Source organism: Gadus macrocephalus, chromosome 19 (assembly GCF_031168955.1).
Source record: "Gadus macrocephalus chromosome 19, ASM3116895v1".
Lineage (NCBI taxonomy): Eukaryota > Metazoa > Chordata > Actinopteri > Gadiformes > Gadidae > Gadus > Gadus macrocephalus.
The window spans coordinates 16,222,528-16,241,172 of NC_082400.1; the positions used below are offsets into that span (position 1 = coordinate 16,222,528).

At 44.5% G+C, this 18,645-nt stretch overlaps 2 protein-coding genes and 1 long non-coding RNA gene across 4 annotated transcripts; 1 reads left to right on the forward strand and 2 right to left on the reverse strand.

Moving 5' to 3' along the window:
- Positions 1–2,155: 2,155 nt before the first annotated feature.
- On the forward strand, positions 2,156–5,924 carry yeats4 (YEATS domain containing 4). The gene is made up of 7 exons (XM_060039032.1): positions 2,156–2,392; positions 2,510–2,629; positions 3,144–3,210; positions 3,679–3,773; positions 3,873–3,962; positions 4,133–4,220; positions 5,273–5,924. Exons 1-7 carry the CDS (start codon positions 2,342–2,344, stop codon positions 5,440–5,442), a joined length of 681 nt encoding a protein of 226 aa, XP_059895015.1. The 5' UTR covers positions 2,156–2,341; the 3' UTR covers positions 5,443–5,924.
- Positions 5,925–8,313: 2,389 nt separating this feature from the next.
- Positions 8,314–18,478, reverse strand: ada2b (adenosine deaminase 2b). Of its 2 annotated transcripts, none has more exons than XM_060039020.1 (10): positions 18,317–18,478; positions 17,324–17,729; positions 16,342–16,561; positions 15,880–16,090; positions 15,244–15,371; positions 11,334–11,424; positions 10,928–11,036; positions 10,250–10,407; positions 9,331–9,533; positions 8,314–8,758 (listed from the first exon to the last, which is right to left on the reverse strand). In XM_060039020.1, exons 2-10 carry the CDS (start codon positions 17,634–17,636, stop codon positions 8,641–8,643), a joined length of 1,551 nt encoding a protein of 516 aa, XP_059895003.1. In that variant the 5' UTR covers positions 17,637–17,729; positions 18,317–18,478; the 3' UTR covers positions 8,314–8,640. The 2 variants fall into 2 exon arrangements, with proteins under 2 accessions (XP_059895003.1, XP_059895002.1); XM_060039019.1 differs by having other exon boundaries at positions 9,304–9,533.
- LOC132447977 (uncharacterized) lies at positions 11,526–15,237 on the reverse strand. The gene is made up of 3 exons (XR_009523276.1): positions 14,073–15,237; positions 13,879–13,991; positions 11,526–13,736 (listed from the first exon to the last, which is right to left on the reverse strand). It is a non-coding gene; the product is annotated as an uncharacterized LOC132447977 (long non-coding RNA).
- Positions 18,479–18,645: the final 167 nt, after the last annotated feature.

Genomic DNA, 18,645 nt, shown 5'->3' on the forward strand with positions numbered 1-18,645 from the left:
CACTTATCATGGTGAATTTCTCTTTAAGTGAGTCATTTATATTAAATGTGTATGTTTGCTTTGTTTTACATGTTTGTGTTGAGCCTCGTACCGTTAAGCTGACAAATATGGTACTGCAAGTATTAGTAACAAACATGTCATGGTTTTTATTGCATTTTTTAAATTGAATTGAACTGTGAATTTTTTACAATAACTATTGGTCAGGGATTCGAATATTGGCAATCATTTTGCCATACTTTTTTACATTTCATACCCTTGCTGTTTTGGCAATATCTGCTCTGAAAAAAAAATGGTATACATCACTGCGTATCTTATCTTTATTTTTGAGTTCAGGATAACTTTAAGGCCAACTCATCTGGTCCAAACTTTGGTTTTGTAGTTTTCTTTATTTTATTTTATTTTTTTATTTTTTTTATTTCTTCCTCTTAAAGAAAAGTAGGCATGTAACCTGTTGAATAGTTCAACATTGTGTGTATACATGTAGACATGGGTACATACTGGTAATTTGGATAAATTGTGTTTTTATATTGCAGTTCTTCAAAGTAATGCCACCCCATACTGAATGTATTGTAGGTTTTTGATTCTCCAAACATATTCGGCATGGTCATTTTGATGGTTTCTAAGAGTATACACAAATTGCTGGTGCATTTGGATTTTACTACCATACATACCAAAATATGCATTGTATGTATCCACATATTCTCAGGAGGAGTGAGTTGTAATGAAAGCTTTGGAAGTCATTTCTAATGTTATATTTACGAGCACAGCTCACTCTAAACTTTTATGTGACGATGTGTTTCAAATACGTTGTAACTCACTCTATACGTTGGTCTTAAATTGGGACGTCAGTCCAAAATAGTGTCAAGAATAGAAATCATGCTCACAGTAAGTTAAACCTTGTGATGATGGCATGGATTGGGGAAAAGGTTTTATAATGAAATCCTCAGGTGAAATGGCTGTCCGTATGTGTTTTAAATCTAAGTTAAAATGCTTGACATTTTGAAAAGCATAGGATATACAATCTGGCTTTTTAACCGGTACCAAAGTATTTGATTTAAAAAAGAAAACGAATAAAATGACTTCCTTTTAAATATCATTTTTTTTATTCTAAGCAATCATTTAAATGTTTATTTTGTATAAACTAAAGTCATTCATGGTGGTCAGTATTTTTATTTTTTAGGCTGTGTTTGTGCATTAGTTGTGAACAATTTATATTTGAGCATAGCTAATGTGAAATCAATCAATTTATGTGGTTTCAGAAAACTCATTTGTGACAAAGGTATTTTGAGTGAGCTTCAGTAATATCCACATTTTTAACTGTTTTGTATTTTTGATTGAGAACAAGGACGCATGGATTTTTTTTATATCTATTTTTATAAGGGGTCAAAGTGAGAGCGGTTACTTCAACTTTGAAGGACAATTTGTCAAATTAGAAAATTGTGAACCGATTGATATTGTCTATGGTCTATTACCTTTAACAAATGGGTTTTCCATGATTTAGACTTTGCAGCAGTATGGCTTCCAGGTTCTGACGGAATTCACCTGTGAAAGGTAAGTGTTGATATTCTGCAGAATAAAAAATTGGCTGAATGGGTTAAATTGCCTGAATGTTTACCAGCTGAATACAGCTCCGGATTATGTTTATGAAGATAACATGTAATCGAGATTAATCGATGCAATTAATAACCACAAGTAAACCCTACCCTACGGGGCCAAATAAATTGTCCTATTCTGGAAAACGGCATTGTTTGTTTTTTGTATCAATGTGTTTAGAATGAGTTTTATTCCGCCATTCCATCGCTGATTGTAAACCTCACAGCAACCCTTGTAATTCAAATAAAGAAATACTGGTGGCTAAACCTAACGTATTACAACGAAAAGTAAAACTAGTTGAAAAAAGACCAGGCGAGAAATGACTGCTTTCGCAGTTATAACAACGTCGCATGTATCAGACAGTGCTTCTTCACAGAGTAGGATGTTAGCCTGCGCCTCCGTAAGGTAGCAATGAAAATTCCATTTGATCTCGTTTGATAGTGAACTTGTTATGTCAAAATTAGTAACTCCAATTCCAAAATTCGATAAACGAATAAGGCGTAAGTAGATGATAAATAAAGAAATATTGAAGAGCGGAACTAAAGAGTCCTTCCACTGGGGTCCACCGGACATCTCATGTGTAGCGTCGTGTACTTCCGTCGCTTGTTCGGATGTTGATTTGAAATGAATCGATAGATATTTGTTGTTTTTCGCCGTTTCAATGGCGGTTTTTATGCATTCATTTCCGCACCTAAATAAAGCCATATGACAAACTGGGGGATTAACATTCATATTCACCCACTGTACTATGTTCCAGAAGATGGCTGAATTTGGTCCAGATTCCGGGGGGAGAGTTAAGGTGTGAAACGAAGCTGTACATGTTGTGTTTCATTGTACCAATGTAATCATACACTGTATCGTTATTATATTATATTGTTGAACTGTTTATGTCCTGTGGTTCTTCTTTGACATGTAGGGTGTGACTATTGTGAAGCCCATCGTTTTTGGAAATGTTGCCCGCTACTTTGGAAAGAAGAGGGAGGAGGACGGACACACGCACCAGTGGTCCATTTACGTGAAGCCCTACAGAAACGAGGTATTTATTTTATTGAACATGTTAAAAAATAATGCGAACAAAATAATGAGCAATAAAATGCAAGAAATAATCGAAAAAACAAATGGGAACCTCAGGATCCTAAGCAACAAATACATAACTCAAATAATACGCTTTGTATTCAAAGGGACAGGAAGAAAATAAATATTCAGTCTGAATCATTCAGTGTCTCTGATGTTCAGCTCGTAGGTTAAAAGTTTTTTTTTGTCAAGTGTTCAACATGGTTTTATTTTGCGGAGGTGTTAATCGAAAGATACTGAGAATGACTCCTTACTAGACACCTGTCAACAAGGGGAATGCAACCAACTGTCAGTTCTATAGAGCTAGTCTATTTAACAGTCCTGACATTCATGCAGAACCAGTGCTCTTCTACTTATTGACTTGACATGCCAAGCAAACTATAGCAAACCATTACATACTCCTTCTGGAGGATGTATTCTGTGCACATCTGTCTGTTAAGGATTTTATTTATTAACGTGTAATGTCATTCCTTCAGGATATGTCTGCGTACGTGAAGAAGATACAGTTCAAGCTGCATGAGAGTTACACAAATCCATTGAGAGGTACACTGCTGCCCTTCCCAACTTTTCCCATCCAGGGAAAAACATTCGAAAATAGTATTTAATCTAAAATGATGTCTGTGTTTGTAGTATCTCTAGATGTCGGTAATTCACAAGAGGTTGAATAATTCAGTTCTAGTTGCAGTAGGCAATTATTTTTGAGGATAAGGAATTCAGGAAAAAGCTGTTACTTTTGACTAATTATTAGACCCTTTTATCCAAAGTGACCTACAGTGAATTCAGATACAGGTCATTATTGAGTATATAGGGGCTTAGGGATCGCAATGATGCCTACAATTATTCTGCAATTCAGACATTGGGTTTAGAACTTGAACCTAGTACCTTTCAGCTGGCAGTCCATTCTACAGAAGAGTTAAGAGATAGCCAGGGTTCCCTAGGGTGCTGGCTGCTATGTTAACGTCAGGTTAAGGCTAATGTATCTGACCACCAACATCTCCCAACGCTTCCCAGTGGTGACCAAGCCTCCCTATGAGATCACAGAGACCGGCTGGGGAGAGTTTGAGATCATCGTCAAGATCTTCTTCATTGATCCGAATGAGAGACCCGTGAGTACACGCACGCACGCACGAACGCGCGTTGTTTTGAGAGTGAGTTTGGCGTGGGGCTTGTTGTTGTGTTTACCTTCCTGCCCTTTATGTGTTTAGGTGACTCTGTACCACCTGCTGAAGCTGTTCCAGTCGGACTCCAGCGCCATGCCCAAGAAGACGGTGGTGTCGGAGTTCTATGACGAAATGGTACGGAGGTGACGGATCCTTGAGTCCCTACGTCCCACCACGCTCACAACAGTGGACCTCCACGGTTTAGGAGCGCTGCAGCCGTCGGACTCGGCACAATGTTACACGAGCTCTAAGGCACATCAGTACGTTGTGATCTGATCCGTCGGCGCCCGCTCTGTCCTCCTCAGATCTTCCAGGACCCGACCGCCATGATGCAGCAGCTGCTCACCACCACGCGCCAGCTGACCCTCGGCGCGTACAAGCACGAGACCGAATGTACGCACGCACGCACACACGCACGCACGCGCGCGCGCACGCACACACACACACACACACACACACACACACACACACACACACACACACACACACACACACACACACACACACACACACACACACACACACACACACACACACACACACACACACACACACAAGCCCGACCGATATATCGGCAGGCCGATATTAGGCATTTTTCAAACTATTCGGTATCGGCATTTATAATGGCCGATAAATGAATATTAAAAAAAAAAAAAACGCCCAAACCTGGTGATTCAGCCAGAGTTAGGCAGAGTGAATGACGGAGATTGACGGTGATCATCGGTGTTGTTCATGTGTGCAAGTGTGTTCATGGTAAGTTGGCAAATGTCACGAGACATACATTGCTTGAATAACAATTAAAAGAACATCCCCATCAATTCTCTAAAGTCGATAAGCATGACTTAATTCATGACTACCATGTCCAGTTTTGCTGTTGTTACGTGTTAGCTGAGAGTGAAAAGGATTTAACGGATAACTACAAATAACCAATTTTAGGGATATGTGTTTGTTTTGTTGCGCGTTTCTGGATTTTTTTTTTAATTATATATATCGGCCGATATATCGGCATATCGGTTTTTTAAATCACAAAATATTCGTATCGGTATCAGCCTCAAAAATTCTATATCGGTCGGGCTCTAACGCACGCACGCACGCACGCACGCACCCACGCACGCACGCACGCACGCACGCACGCACGCACGCACACGCACACGTCGCCATGCTGAAGCTGCTCTCTATGCACACAATATATAGTGGTAGTTAAATGTATATTATAATGACGCACACATTTATTATACAGCTATGAAAAAGTGCTAACACACAATAAGCATTTTTGTCTTTGTGCGTATCAACTTGTTAAAACCATCATTCTCTTCAGGAGCCAATTATCTTCCTGTGTAAACTGTATAAAGCACACACATTACAAATGTCTGTTTTTCTCTGTTGCGCATTTGAACATGCGATGTGTGTGTGTGTGTGTGTGTGTGTGTGTGTGCGACGTTCAGTCGGAGAGCTGGAGGTGCGGACGCGGGAGAAGCTGGAGGCGTCGAAGAAGAGGACGAGCCAGGAGATCACGGAGCTGAAGGACAAGCTGAAGGCCAGCAGGGAGAGCATCAACCACCTGAAGATGGAGATCAGGAGGCTGGAGGAGGACGGAGACGTCAAGGACCACTGAGGCTGGCCCCCCCCACACACACACACACACGCAGCCAGAGACACACACACACACACACACACACACACACACACACACCCCCCCCCCGCGAACACGCACATCCAGCCAGAGCGAGCACACACACCCAGGCCAGATGGAACACACACGCATAAACACATCCCTGGGAACACGCAAGCATACACACACACTCACTGGCAACCCACACACAGACCGAGGGCGCGCACACACGCACAGGGAACACAATCAGGAACAAACCACACACTCTTTGGGATTTTTGTTTTGTTTTGTTTTATTCAGAAGAGACGGACAGTTTCATTTTCAGACTCTTGTTTGTTACATTTTTTGTCACGCTTGTCTGGTTTATGGTATTAAGCCTTACGATAAAATGGCAGGTAATGTATTTATTTTTTTGCAAAATTGGTATAATAATTATAGCAAGTAATTCCATGTATAAAAAATACAGAAGTGTTGATTTTCCACAATCTCCTGGTATACTTCGGTCATTCAATGACATCAACTACAGGAAGTCGAAGGTTTTCTCAGTTTTAAGCCTCCTGACCCTCCTTTACTGAACGCATATGCACTGGCACATGTAACTCCCGACTCACTAAACATTGAGAGTCCGGGAGATAGCTGTTCAACCAGATGAACCAGAAGAAAAGAAGGACTGTTGCAGTAGAAATGAATACGGCTTGAAGGGAAACAGACTGAAGCCAAACGCCGGTGAAGGAACATGGATTTCCTGAGAACACAGCCTGAAGTAAGAGGAGGAGACGGTGATGGAGGAATGTACAGTTAAAAGCGCTTGACCCGGACTCCAGCGAGCAGGAGAAGATTAGGCTCACTGATGGCAACCAATTCAAACAATCAAGTAAAAAGATTGAAGAAGAGAAAAGGGCTGAGCGAAGAGCAACGCACGAGGGCCTGACCAATCAGAACTTTGCATCGACTGACACCGGTGGCAGTGAGGACGAGAGCGGTGCTGATGTAGAATGGCGCCAGAGAAGAATGCTCAAAGAGCCTGCTTGCGAAGCCTCATCGTTGGCCGTAGGAGCCACTGAAGCAGAGGAGAAGAAGCAGACCTCGAGAGAAACGCGACGAAAACGTCGGAGGTATAAAACGGACGGCGTCTTCAGAAGGACCTTCAACTGGCTGAACGGTAACCGGACGGAGCACAGTCACCTGAAGGAGGAGGGAGCAGACGGAAGGCGATGAACTCTGTTAAAGGTAAGCTGTCTGTCCAATGGCCAATCATCACGTCAAAAACAACTGTAGATCTGTGATGGTGCAACATGGCTCTGATTATCCATTCCTTTCTTTTCTGGACATGGGGTCACCTTGCATGGGGGGGGGGGGGGGGGGGTCTTCATGGGTCAGCATGTTTAAGTCAAGGGCCGAACGAGAGAGGGAAAACCGTGGGGCCTTGCTGAGTCTGGAGATAATCCGGTTGGGAGTTGGGACACGGATGCGGAGAAACTTCGCATGTAGGAGGCTCCCGGGCGTCATACTGAAGAGGAGCCACATGGTGGAGCCGACGAGCAACTACGGCACTACAGAAACGGACTATAAGGACATCGAACCCAACAATGACTGGTTAGAGTCCTCTCTATTTTACTTTATTTAGGCCTTTAAATTCCCATAGGAACATAGCTTAGGCCATCGACGAGGATCCTTCCATGCCCTACGCACCAGATGTTGCCACGACAGCCCTCCTGTTCGTTGGTTCTTCTCAAGGTGGTTCTTGGTCTGCCTCTCTTCCTCCTGCCCCGTGGGTAGGAGTCCTCTTTGGGGACACTAAAAAGGGATGCCCTCATGGTAGAGAACCCATTGAGTAAAAACAACCTGAACTCAGAATCCGAACCCTTTGAAAACGTTTACATTACAACCAATTCAAACAAACGTCGTTTTTTTTTATTGCTTATCCAGGCTGATATAGTTCCACGTTGCTTTGTAAGTTTGCTGTATATTTATCACCAACATAAGAAACAGAAACCAGAAAATGCCAATTTAAAACGCATAATAAGATAATAAAGGATAATATCTATTTTTTGATCCGTTAGTTTTATTGTTGCAGTTTATAACGGTCTCAATTGATTTGTTGAAGGCCACCACTTGTTCTTGGCTAGCGGGACCTTGAGTCTCCCTGCCAAATGGAAAACAGCTGGAATGATGAGGCAGTGGGTATTCTACGGAAAATGAGTAAGTTCTTCCTTGATATGCCCGTTGGGATTGTCAGTGTTGTTGTCAGACCACAAACACGAAACTGCGGTCAAGTCAGCCTTCTTTCATTCATCCGCGGTTAAGTATTCGTGAGCCTTTATTTAGAAGCCACTGAACTTGTTTTGAGTCTGGGAACGTTGGTTTCTGTATTGTGTAACTCATCTTTCATCGCTTGAGGAAGACTGTTATGGAGGTAAATCCCCGCCCTAATGTTTTGAATTTTAAAAGTCATTGACATTAGTTTATATAAATGCAAACACACATTTAAATATTATACTTTGAAAACAAGATCAGCTGAATTTGTTCATTTAGAATTCACCAATTGAAAACATTTCTTTCTTCATGACTACATGCATCTTTTAGGCCTCATCTTTTATGAGTCATAACAGCATAGAACCCAATTAAAACCCACTCCATCAGAGATTGCTATAAAGCCCCACTTTGTTGTAGTGAAAGCAATGATTGTCTCCACCACATTGTTTTGATTAAGGGTTTGATTAACCCCCTGTGGTTTACAAAGTATAAACGGCCAGGCAAAAGTTATTTTTGCCAAGTTGTGAGTCATAAAACATGTGACTCTGGACTCATCATTTTGTCTTATGCTGAACATAGGAACTGTGTTCAAATGAACGAATAGCCGCCACTCTTACCTAGTGATTTCCCAAAGTCTTTTTAATTTGGAGTACCAACAAGCAGAATAAACACTCATAAATAACAAAGATGAGGATCATGTTCTTAGGAAACTAATGTCAACATTTAGTAGGCTTCATTGAACTTAACATTGACAGTTTATTGTAATACCATTGGCAAATAACAATACAAAATGCTGCACCTCACCAGTAAGTTGTTTGTTCACGTGATCATTTGAATTTAAGGTACGTGCCTTCATATTTGTAATCTTCCATTCATCTGAAAGCTAAAGGAGCTTGTACGGTGTGCTTTGATCCCCTCATATTTGAGTTACAAACAGTAGTCAGGTTAAACAAATCCCTTTGTGGTCCGGCTTTGGTTTCCATTTGAGGAGATGAACGTGTCCCACTTCTCCCTCCAGTGCAGCAAACCCGCCTCCTTCAGGTGGGGGGGCAGGGAGCTGTATCTTTAGGGGGGGGGGGGGGGGGGGGGGCACAGCTGATGGTTATATTAAGCTCCACTCAGGTTGTGGGAAAGCAGAAACTGAAACACTGCAATACGGTTAATTAACCATCAAACCTGCTCCACTTGTCATTACTGTCCCGTTATCATTTCATCACAGATCGAAGGGGCGGTGTAATGAGCAATGTAAGAAGACATCATGTGCTTTAAGTGGATTAACGTTGTGAAGCAGCATTTAACGACACTATGTGAGTTCCACACTGGGGCAACGGACTGTACCATAATGTAACCTCATATCAAGTCAATGCAACACTGCTTATGACATGCACAACAACATTACAAATACCACCAAACCTCTACAGTGGCATGACTAGGGTCCATACACATAAAACGAATTACCAACAACTAAGTTGGCGAACCCAGAGTTTATTATGAAATTGGTCGTTGTATGCAAATCAAGTTGCATAGACTTCACTTTTGTGTATATTATTTATAATGCTGCATTTTTCAAGTCTCAGCACAGACTCTTTATAGCATTCTAAGCATTACTTGGACTGAATCTCCAAAATGTCCCACTTGATAGAATTGGCGGCCAGCTCCTTGAGAGTCCCCAGGTTGGCCCTCAAGCCTCCGATCCCCACGAAGGCTTGGTAGAAGTCGTAGGAGAGGCCGGCGTTGCCGAAGAGTGAGGGATCGTCGGAGCTGATGACCAGGGGATGGCCCTCGGACATCAGCACCGCCGCAGGGTGGTTCCGCAGGTCCGACACCAGCCTCAGCACCTAGAGAACACACCCCGGGACACAATGCGCCGACATTCATTCAGGCAGGGAGGTTTGAAGACATTTGCAAAGCGCTGAATTGATGTATTCAACGCCCCTTCTGATGAGGATCACAGAACAACATTTGCACGTGAGCATGGGTTCTTTGTTTCTTCATGACTACGTGCGTCTTTTTATGCCTCATCTTTTATGAGTCATAACAGCATAGAACCCAACTAACACCCACGCCATCAGAGGTTGCTGTAATGCCCAGTCGGTTGTAGTGACAGCAAAGATAGTCGCCACTATATTGGTTTGATTTAAGGGGTTGATCATTATGGTTTACTGAAGGTTGAACTCTATCCTGGTACAATGCAGGCTTTAAAGCCCGGCTCCACCAGGGTTTGGATGTTGAACTCTTGCCTGAATAGGCGGAGGAAACACACTACAGCTCATCCACCTCGCGGTGTCGTATGCGTGACCTACAGTCGACGCAGACGCTTCGACGCAGTCGTGAACCTGTTTGGGTTCTGCGTCTGGTTTTAGTGAGCGGACCAATCACAGCCCTCGCTGCTGCGTCGCCTCGACGGAAGGTAAACATTTTTGGGAGGCGCACGTCCGGCCCTTGCGGCGGACGTGTGGGGTCTGTAAAGCCACTTGCGTTGCGTCGATGTGGAACCATAACTAAGCCTTTGCACGGGACTGTCTCTGAATGTGGTGGTGGGGTTTGAGCTGACCTGGTTGGAGATCGGACACAGCTCCACCGCCACGTCGCCTGCCCTGGCCAGCTCCTTGGCGAGGGGGTGGTGGGGCAGGGCGTAGCCGTGGCCGATGCGGGTGGTGTTCAGCAGCAGGGCGTCCAGGATGTTCTCGTCCACATCGGTGCCTTCCTCATCTACATGTACACACAGATGTACGAATGTACGGTAAGAATCGACTCTATGAATGCATTCATGATAGTCAACATCAGGGGGCTTGACCACAGGGGGGCCTTGGGGGGGCACATGACCCACCAAAAGGTTTTGTTGTTTGCTTATGCATCTTTTGAATTCCTATTACTGTTCCCTACTGTCTGCTGCAGAGAGGGATGTCTTATTTGATCTTTAAGAGGACATATTATGCCCCGAGGTGTGAGTATGATTACCCGTTACAAATCTGCCTCTTCTGACATCACAAGTGGGCTTGTCCACCTAGATGTGTGCTGGATAGATCAGTCTACCAGCCTACCTGGTGGACCGTAGCAAACGTTGCTCGTCTATCCGTCATACATCTAGGTGGACACGCCCACTTGTGATATCAGATGAGAGGCAGATTTTCAAAACGGCTTGTAACGGCTAATCAAACTCACACCTGGTGGTATAATATGTCCCCTTTAACAACTAAACATGGACTTGGAGAAAGCACAAAGGACCAACCTGTCTCCCCTGCGTGGAAGAAGTACGGCAGAACCAGTCCCAGGTTGGCCGGCAGTAACAGAGCGTCCTTGAAGTACCACAGGTTCCTCCCGCGGTCCTCCCGGCCGACCTTCAAACCACGCCCGCTATTTAGTCTGCTTGTCGGGGGCCATCTTGTTTTATTTCGATTCATGCTAGCCCATGTTCGGATAAATTAATTATTATTGGATAGTGGTACGATTGGACTCTTGTGTAACGCTCGCACGACAAGATCTCCGACCACAATATCAGAACACAATCGTGATGTAACAAACTGGATCGGAGGAAATTCAACGCAAAATTGTGTAGTGTATGCCTGCCCTTAGTCGACTAGTCTGGGGTAAACTAGTGAAGGTATGGGACGAGTGGAGGGACGCGGGGATCTCACCAAGTCAAACCCTGCGACCACATCCGGGAAATCGCTCTGCATTTGGATGGCTTCCATCACGGCAGCCTTGACCCGAGACACACTCAGAGACCTGGTGGCCAGAGACAAACCAAACATCATCATACTGGCCACATGTGGGAGATCACAACCGAGACACACTCAGAGACCTGGTGGCCAGAGACAAACCAAACATCATCATACTGGCCCCATGTGGGAGATCACAACAGAGACACACTCAGAGACCTGGTGGCCAGAGACAAACCAAACATCATCGTACTGGCCCCATGTGGGAGATCACAACAGAGACACACTCAGAGACCTGGTGGCCAGAGACAAACCAAACATCATCATACTGGCCCCATGTGGGAGATCACAACAGAGACACACTCAGAGACCTGGTGGCCAGAGACAAACCAAACATCATCGTACTGGCCCCATGTGGGAGATCACAACAGAGACACACTCAGAGACCTGGTGGCCAGAGACAAACCAAACATCATCATACTGGCCCCATGTGGGAGATCACAACAGAGACACACTCAGAGACCTGGTGGCCAGAGACAAACCAAACATCATCATACTGGCCCCATGTGGGAGATCACAACAGAGACACACTCAGAGACCTGGTGGCCAGAGACAAACCAAACATCATCATACTGGCCCCATGTGGGAGATCACAACAGAGACACACTCAGAGACCTGGTGGCCAGAGACAAACCAAACATCATCATACTGGCCCCATGTGGGAGATCACAACAGAGACACACTCAGAGACCTGGTGGCCAGAGACAAACCAAACATCATCATACTGGCCCCATGTGGGAGATCACAACAGAGACACACTCAGAGACCTGGTGGCCAGAGACAAACCAAACATCATCATACTGGCCCCATGTGGGAGATCACAACAGAGACACACTCAGAGACCTGGTGGCCAGAGACAAACCAAACATCATCATACTGGCCCCATGTGGGAGATCACAACAGAGACACACTCAGAGACCTGGTGGCCAGAGACAAACCAAACATCATCATACTGGCCCCATGTGGGAGATCACAACAGAGACACACTCAGAGACCTGGTGGCCAGAGACAAACCAAACATCCTCATACTGGCCCCATGTGGGAGATCACAACAGAGACACACTCAGAGACCTGGTGGCCAGAGACAAACCAAACATCCTCATACTGGCCCCATGTGGGAGATCACAACAGAGACACACTCAGAGACCTGGTGGCCAGAGACAAACCAAACATCATCATACTGGCCCCATGTGGGAGATCACAACAGAGACACACTCAGAGACCTGGGGCCCGTTTCAGAAAGCAGGTTCAACAAACTCTAAGTTAAAACCTTAACTCTAGGTTGACCAACTCTGAGCTGTAAAACTCTGAATTTTCGGTTTCAGAACAGGTGATAACGCTTAGTTCAATCAACTCTGAGTCAAGGTAACTCTGAGTGAAGCTCGTGCATGAGGATATAAAAAGCCCCCATCAATGGAACACAGATAACATGATTCACCATGGCAACAAGTACTAACAAGCCTCGATCCTCCTACTTCTCCCCAGCGGAGTTGCAAATCTTAATGACTGCATATGCAGAAAGCGAGCATATCTTTTTACTCTTGAATGTTCCACTTATTCAACAATTATATTCCATATGTGTGTTTGTGCGCACAGGGGCAACCCAACAGGCCCCAATCGGACATGGCTGCAACTAAAAATGAAATATAAAAATGTAGTTCAAACTATATTAATGTAGTTCAAACTATAATTTAAGTACAAGCAATTGTGATGTTGTTTAGCCTGCCCTCATTAAACAGCATTTAGTGGCTGCATTCAACATGTGATAAATATATTTAAGTAATTAGGGAAATCTGCTAAACAAAGAAAAATCCCAACACTGCCAGTATTTAATATTGTCTATATGAAAGCAACACCTAAATGCCTTTTATACATACAAGTCTCCAAATTTGTGTTTTCTGGTTATCTTAAAATTTGACCTCCATTATAGCCAACAGAAAAAAGGCAGAGTCAGTTAGAAATGATTGAAGCATATCATGTCTCTAACAGCTCTTCCATCTCGTGCATCAGCAGGGGGGTCAGGATTATTATCTGGATCATTGGGGGAAAGAGTAGGACATTGTTCTCCTCTAATAGTGGCAATGTTGTGGAGAACCAAACATGCCACTATAATGTCACAAGCCCTTTCCGGGGTGACCCTGAGCCTACGAAGGCACTGGAACCGGGCCTTGAGTATGCCGATGGTCATCTCCACTCTGGCTCGTGTCCTGCAGTGAGCCAAGTTGTAGTGTCGCTGTGGGCCAGGGTCAGGGTAAGGGGTCAGCAGATAGCGCTGGCAGGGGTACCCTCTGTCTCCGAGTAGATAACCATCAAACTCTCCTATGAGAATACAAGATAGATTCGCTTCCACATTATTTATCATGTGGGCTGCGTCACATGATCTTCACAGTGGAGAACAGTAATCAGCTGTATAGTGAAGCATATTTCATTTGGAATGTTAAAGGCTACTATTTAGGCCTACCTGTACATTAATGCTGTGGACAGATTTCCAATTCACATAATCTCCTTCATTTATTGAAGGAGCTATGATAGGAATGTGAGTGCCATCTATGCAGCCAATCACACCTGGAAACCCTAAAATATATCAAATTGGCTGATTAGTGCTTCAAGTCTCAAAGCTTTATGACATAAATGAATTACTGCTTAGACTGATACCTGCAATTCTGTGGAACTCTTCTTTGAGAAGTCTGGTTGGTCTGTGACTTGGGAACACTACAAACGTGCATAGTAGCCGTTTCAGTGCAAGTGTCACATTTCGGACAGCCCGACAGACAGTTTCCTTGGACACATGCTCTGCATCACCGACGTTATACAAAAAACTGCCGTTGGGAAAAAAACGAAGTGCAAGACAAAGAATTTGCTCGGAACTGAGCGTGTCCACGATGTGTCATGTGAGCGATGTGAGGGCTGAGAATATTGTTTATATAAATTATTGATGATGCAGAGAAACGGAAACGCTCAAACAGGGAAACTCATCAGGGAACGATAAAACATCCAAGTATCTGCGCCTCGACATCAACTGGCTCTTCAATAAAAGGACACGCCATGTCTGCCAGTGCCTTCAGTCTGCAGGCTTCAACTTAAGAGCAGGAGAAACTCGGGGTTAGTTGAAGAAAACCTGCCAGCGAGCAGGTTAGGTTCACGGAGTATGTTGCCAGGGTAACTGACTCAGAGTAAAGCTGAACTGGCTTTGTGAAACTGAAAAACCAGAGTTTCCCTCATCTCAGGGTTAACTAACTCAGAGTTTTCACTAAACCTGCTTTCTGAAACGGGCCCCTGGTGGCCAGAGACAAACCAAACATCATCATACTGGCCCCATGTGGGAGATCACAACAGAGACACACTCAGAGACCTGGTGGCCAGAGGCAAACCAAACATCATCATACTGGCCCCATGTGGGAGATCACAACAGAGACACACTCAGAGACCTGGTGGAGAAAAACTAAACATCATCATACTCAGGCCATGTGTGATGACATAACATAGCTCATTGGTTTAATAAGATAAATGTTGCTGTTGTTGAGCTATTTGTTCATCTTTGGCCAGTCTTCTGTGATATATAACTAGCCTGAGGTATCTCCAGAATACAGTCTGAGGAACATTAAACAAAATACATTGAGTACAATCTGTACACTTGATTAAGTGTGTAGATTAAAAGGAAGTACACTACAGTGAACTGTATCTTTGACTTAAGACTTGATGCTATTATTCTCTTTAGTTTGGTGCATTAAATTATAATTTATTTTAAATGAAGCAATTCTTTAGCCGGCCACCCACAGACTGGTGGCCATCACTGGGTATACTCAGTAGCCTACCTGTAGCCTACCTGTGGACGGTGATGATGATGCGAGTTCCCAGGAAGTCTGGGTGATCTTCCACAAACTGTTGCGTCACTTCCTGAAACGTCTTCAGGTACCAGAGTTTATCGTGACGGCTCCCATCCAGCTCATACGTCTACAGCAGAAAGAGACAACATCAGGCGACTTTAACACAAAAAAACAATTGACAGAATATGTATCAGTGTGCATTGGGGAGGGTATTATAGATAGTTGTTATTCTGCTTTAATTGCAGATTAATTGTCCTCGCTATTCTGGGCCAATAGTGTCGCAAGTAAAACATGCAGTAGGTCCCATCTGGTTGATCAAAACTGGATTAGATTGGATTCAATATATTGATTGACCAATTTAACAAAAGGTTCCACAACAGCCCGTGATTAAGGAACACCAAATCCCTGACAACCACTTTTTCTTTTTCAAGCATTTACTGTAAAAGCCCTTTCAGTTCCCTTTGAACGGAAAGTGACTGAACTGAAAGTCTTCCTGCCTTGCATCAGCGCTTCATCAGCAGGGAACCGTTTTCAGCCAATTCCGAGTTGAATACGCATGTAATGGCATTGTCTCACCTATAGAGGGAGACAAAGCAAACCGATCTACAAGTGGTGTGGAGTTGTCGTTCTCATACCCTGGCCAGCCCGCTCCGGAGCTCCAGGTACATGATGTTGTCCCTGCGGAGCTCCTCCAGCCCCTGGTACAGGTAGTCCCTCAGTACAGGCGCGTGGGTGATCAGACCCGACGCCACCACAAACTTCTTCTCAAACTTCTCCCAGGCGACGTCCTGGCTGGGGTACGCCAGGTCGGGATCCTCCGTGAACATGGTGAGGTTCTGGATCAGACTGGTCGAAATCCAACAAACTCAATTTGACTTATTAAGGTTTTTCATGTGACTTCTTAAAGATGCTGCAGTTAAGATTTATAGCTGTAATTAAGTGTACTCTTATGAATGCCATAGCCATTGGTCGGCTATTAGTGAGGGAAATTATCTATTATATTTTACTGCCGATCCATGAGACGATTCAGACTAACAACATTAGCATTTTTACATTTCTACATCAGCCGGATGACGGCTAAGAGCTTTGGTATCGACCTGTTGTCAAAGGCTGCAGGGTCTCCCATCTTGGCCCGCAGGGTCTCCAGCAGATACCAGCGGGAGCAGTCCCAGGTGAGCCAGGGGTAGCCGGCGGAAAACACAAAGCGCACCGATCGGTCGCTGGTGAAGCAGATGTAGCAGTGGGGTCTGTAGGTGACGTTGCTCACCAGCCAATCCACGGACACCAGAGTGGAGCTGTGGACGTGCAGCGCCCCGCCTGCACATCGCCGAGGTAGGAACAACGATGGTAAATAGACTGAAATGATGGAGTGCTTTCTTGTAACCAGAGGCCACCCAAAGCGCTTTACAATATTCGCCTCACAATCACCCGTTCACACACCGACGGCGGAGTCAGCCCTGCAAAGCGACAGCCAGCTCGTCGGGAGCAGTCAGGGTGAGGCGTCTCGCTCAGGGACACCTCGACACTGAGCCAGGAGGAGCCGGGGATCGAACCAGCGACCTTGCGGTTACCAGTCGACCCGCTCTACCTCCTGAGCTTCTGCCGCCATACTGAGGTCTTGGATCGATGAACTGCAGATTTTAGGGGTCAGACCTTACCACTGAGCTGCCATGACGGCCAAACAGCAGCCATGCAAGATCATCTTTGGGATTGCAAGATGGACAATCTGGAATATGTATTTGCTGAAATAAGGGTATGGTTTGTGTTGTGATGTGTGTCGATGGTATCTTATAATCCTGATTGCTTTGGGTTGTATATGACCTCTGTGACATGTAACATTTGTGATACGGACTAAAGAATGCTGTCGTGCCAACAGATGTATTTGTATTGTTATTCCGTATCATTGTTTTGTTGCAAAAAATGCTTAAAGGTGACATATTATATCACCAGGTGGTAATATAAAACCACCTGGCGATAGCCCTAACCCTAACCCTATCACCAGGTGGTGATATAATACTCAGGTGTGAATACTCACACCTGGTGGTATAATATGTCACCTTTAATAAAAACTGAGATCACCTTTGGGCATCTTCTGAAGCAGGGCGAAGATGGGACTCTTCTCGATGAGCGGCTTGGCCTTGAAGAAGTGCATGGCCGGGGGGAACGCCGGCCGCGACATCTCCCGCTGTTTCATCCAACGGAGTCGGGCGTCCATCTTCGTCTCCGCGGGCGTCAGGGTCACCGTGCCGCCGATCTGCCGCGAGGTCTCCAGGCGCATGAGGGAGTCCCTCTGCGTGGGGTCGGGGGCCGCACGGCACACCGCCCCCCAGCCGAGGAGAACGAGGACCCCCCAGTTGGTGAGGCCTCCTCCTCTTCTCACTGAGAGCACCATGTCCTTAAATGACCATGACCGTATGTTCCACTAGAGGGCGCAGGTGGGCTCCTTTAACACTCGGTTTAAATGGAGCATTTTCTTCATTGTGCGCTATGGGAGAAAAACAATATGACAGTGATTTTATTTGAATTGAATCCTTGATGCTTATGTCAGGCAGGTTCTTCTTCTGGAGGCCTAATTCTGCAAAACAACAAATGTTAACAGTGTTACCAGTATTTGGTGCAAATATAACCAGGCTCATAAAACATTGAGTGATCAGGCTGGGAATTGATTTGATAAGGGCGGTTAAAAAAACCCTGTTTTGACTTGGAGACAGGTATAAAAAAACAAGATATAATTATGTCAATCTTATTCAAGATATTGTTCTAAAATATACAACAACAGTTGGTTGTTTTGGTGTGGTTGTCATGTTGTAGCCTATGTATTAAGAATATTGATAAAAAGGCAACATACCCATCAATAGTTTCTCTGATGATTAAAAAGACTGAAGAGTAAAGGTAGCACTTTGATATAATCTGTATCCTTGACGCTCTTAAAAATATTCATACAAAGAGATCCTAGTTTTAAACAAGCAACATTTGAAACAAACCAAGCACCAATACCTGCCTATGGGGCCAGATGTCTCGACATACTTACCAAGCGCTCTAAAAACATAGAAATGAGTGGTTTATCCTTACATTATGGGCTTGCGGCGTCTTGTTTCAGCTTGCTAGTGCTCATGAACCGTCCACTGCAGACTATCGAGCCCAGCCACTCCAGCAACTGAGCTGTCCCATGGCGTTGGATAATCACGGCATTTTCTTCCTGACGAGAAACCATGTGGTCTACTAATAAAGGAAGCATGAATGGCCACTTTTACCACACAGAAGAGGAGTACTTCTCGTTGATTTGGGAACAAGCGCCCATTGAGTCAATAAGTGGGCTTCCCATTAAAAAAAAGGAAAAGAGTAGGAGTTGATCATAATTTTTTTACTTTGTTACATATTTTCAATAACAGACAATGAAG

Bases quoted from the DNA above. Each gene is read 5' to 3' on its own strand.
- ada2b (XM_060039019.1), bottom strand. From the start codon at position 17,636: ATGGTGCTCTCAGTGAGAAGAGGAGGAGGCCTCACCAACTGGGGGGTC. The intron at 16,091-16,341 runs GTCGATACCAAA...GATTTCGACCAG, and splicing joins CCTGCAGCCTTTGACAACAG to TCTGATCCAGAACCTCACCA. The intron at 8,759-9,303 runs GTAATGCTTAGA...CCCCCCCTAAAG, and splicing joins ATTTTGGAGATTCAGTCCAA to ATACAGCTCCCTGCCCCCCC.
- yeats4 (XM_060039032.1), top strand. From the start codon at position 2,342: ATGTTCCAGAAGATGGCTGAATTTGGTCCAGATTCCGGGGGGAGAGTT. The intron at 2,630-3,143 runs GTATTTATTTTA...TCATTCCTTCAG, and splicing joins TGAAGCCCTACAGAAACGAG to GATATGTCTGCGTACGTGAA. The intron at 3,774-3,872 runs GTGAGTACACGC...TTATGTGTTTAG, and splicing joins TTGATCCGAATGAGAGACCC to GTGACTCTGTACCACCTGCT.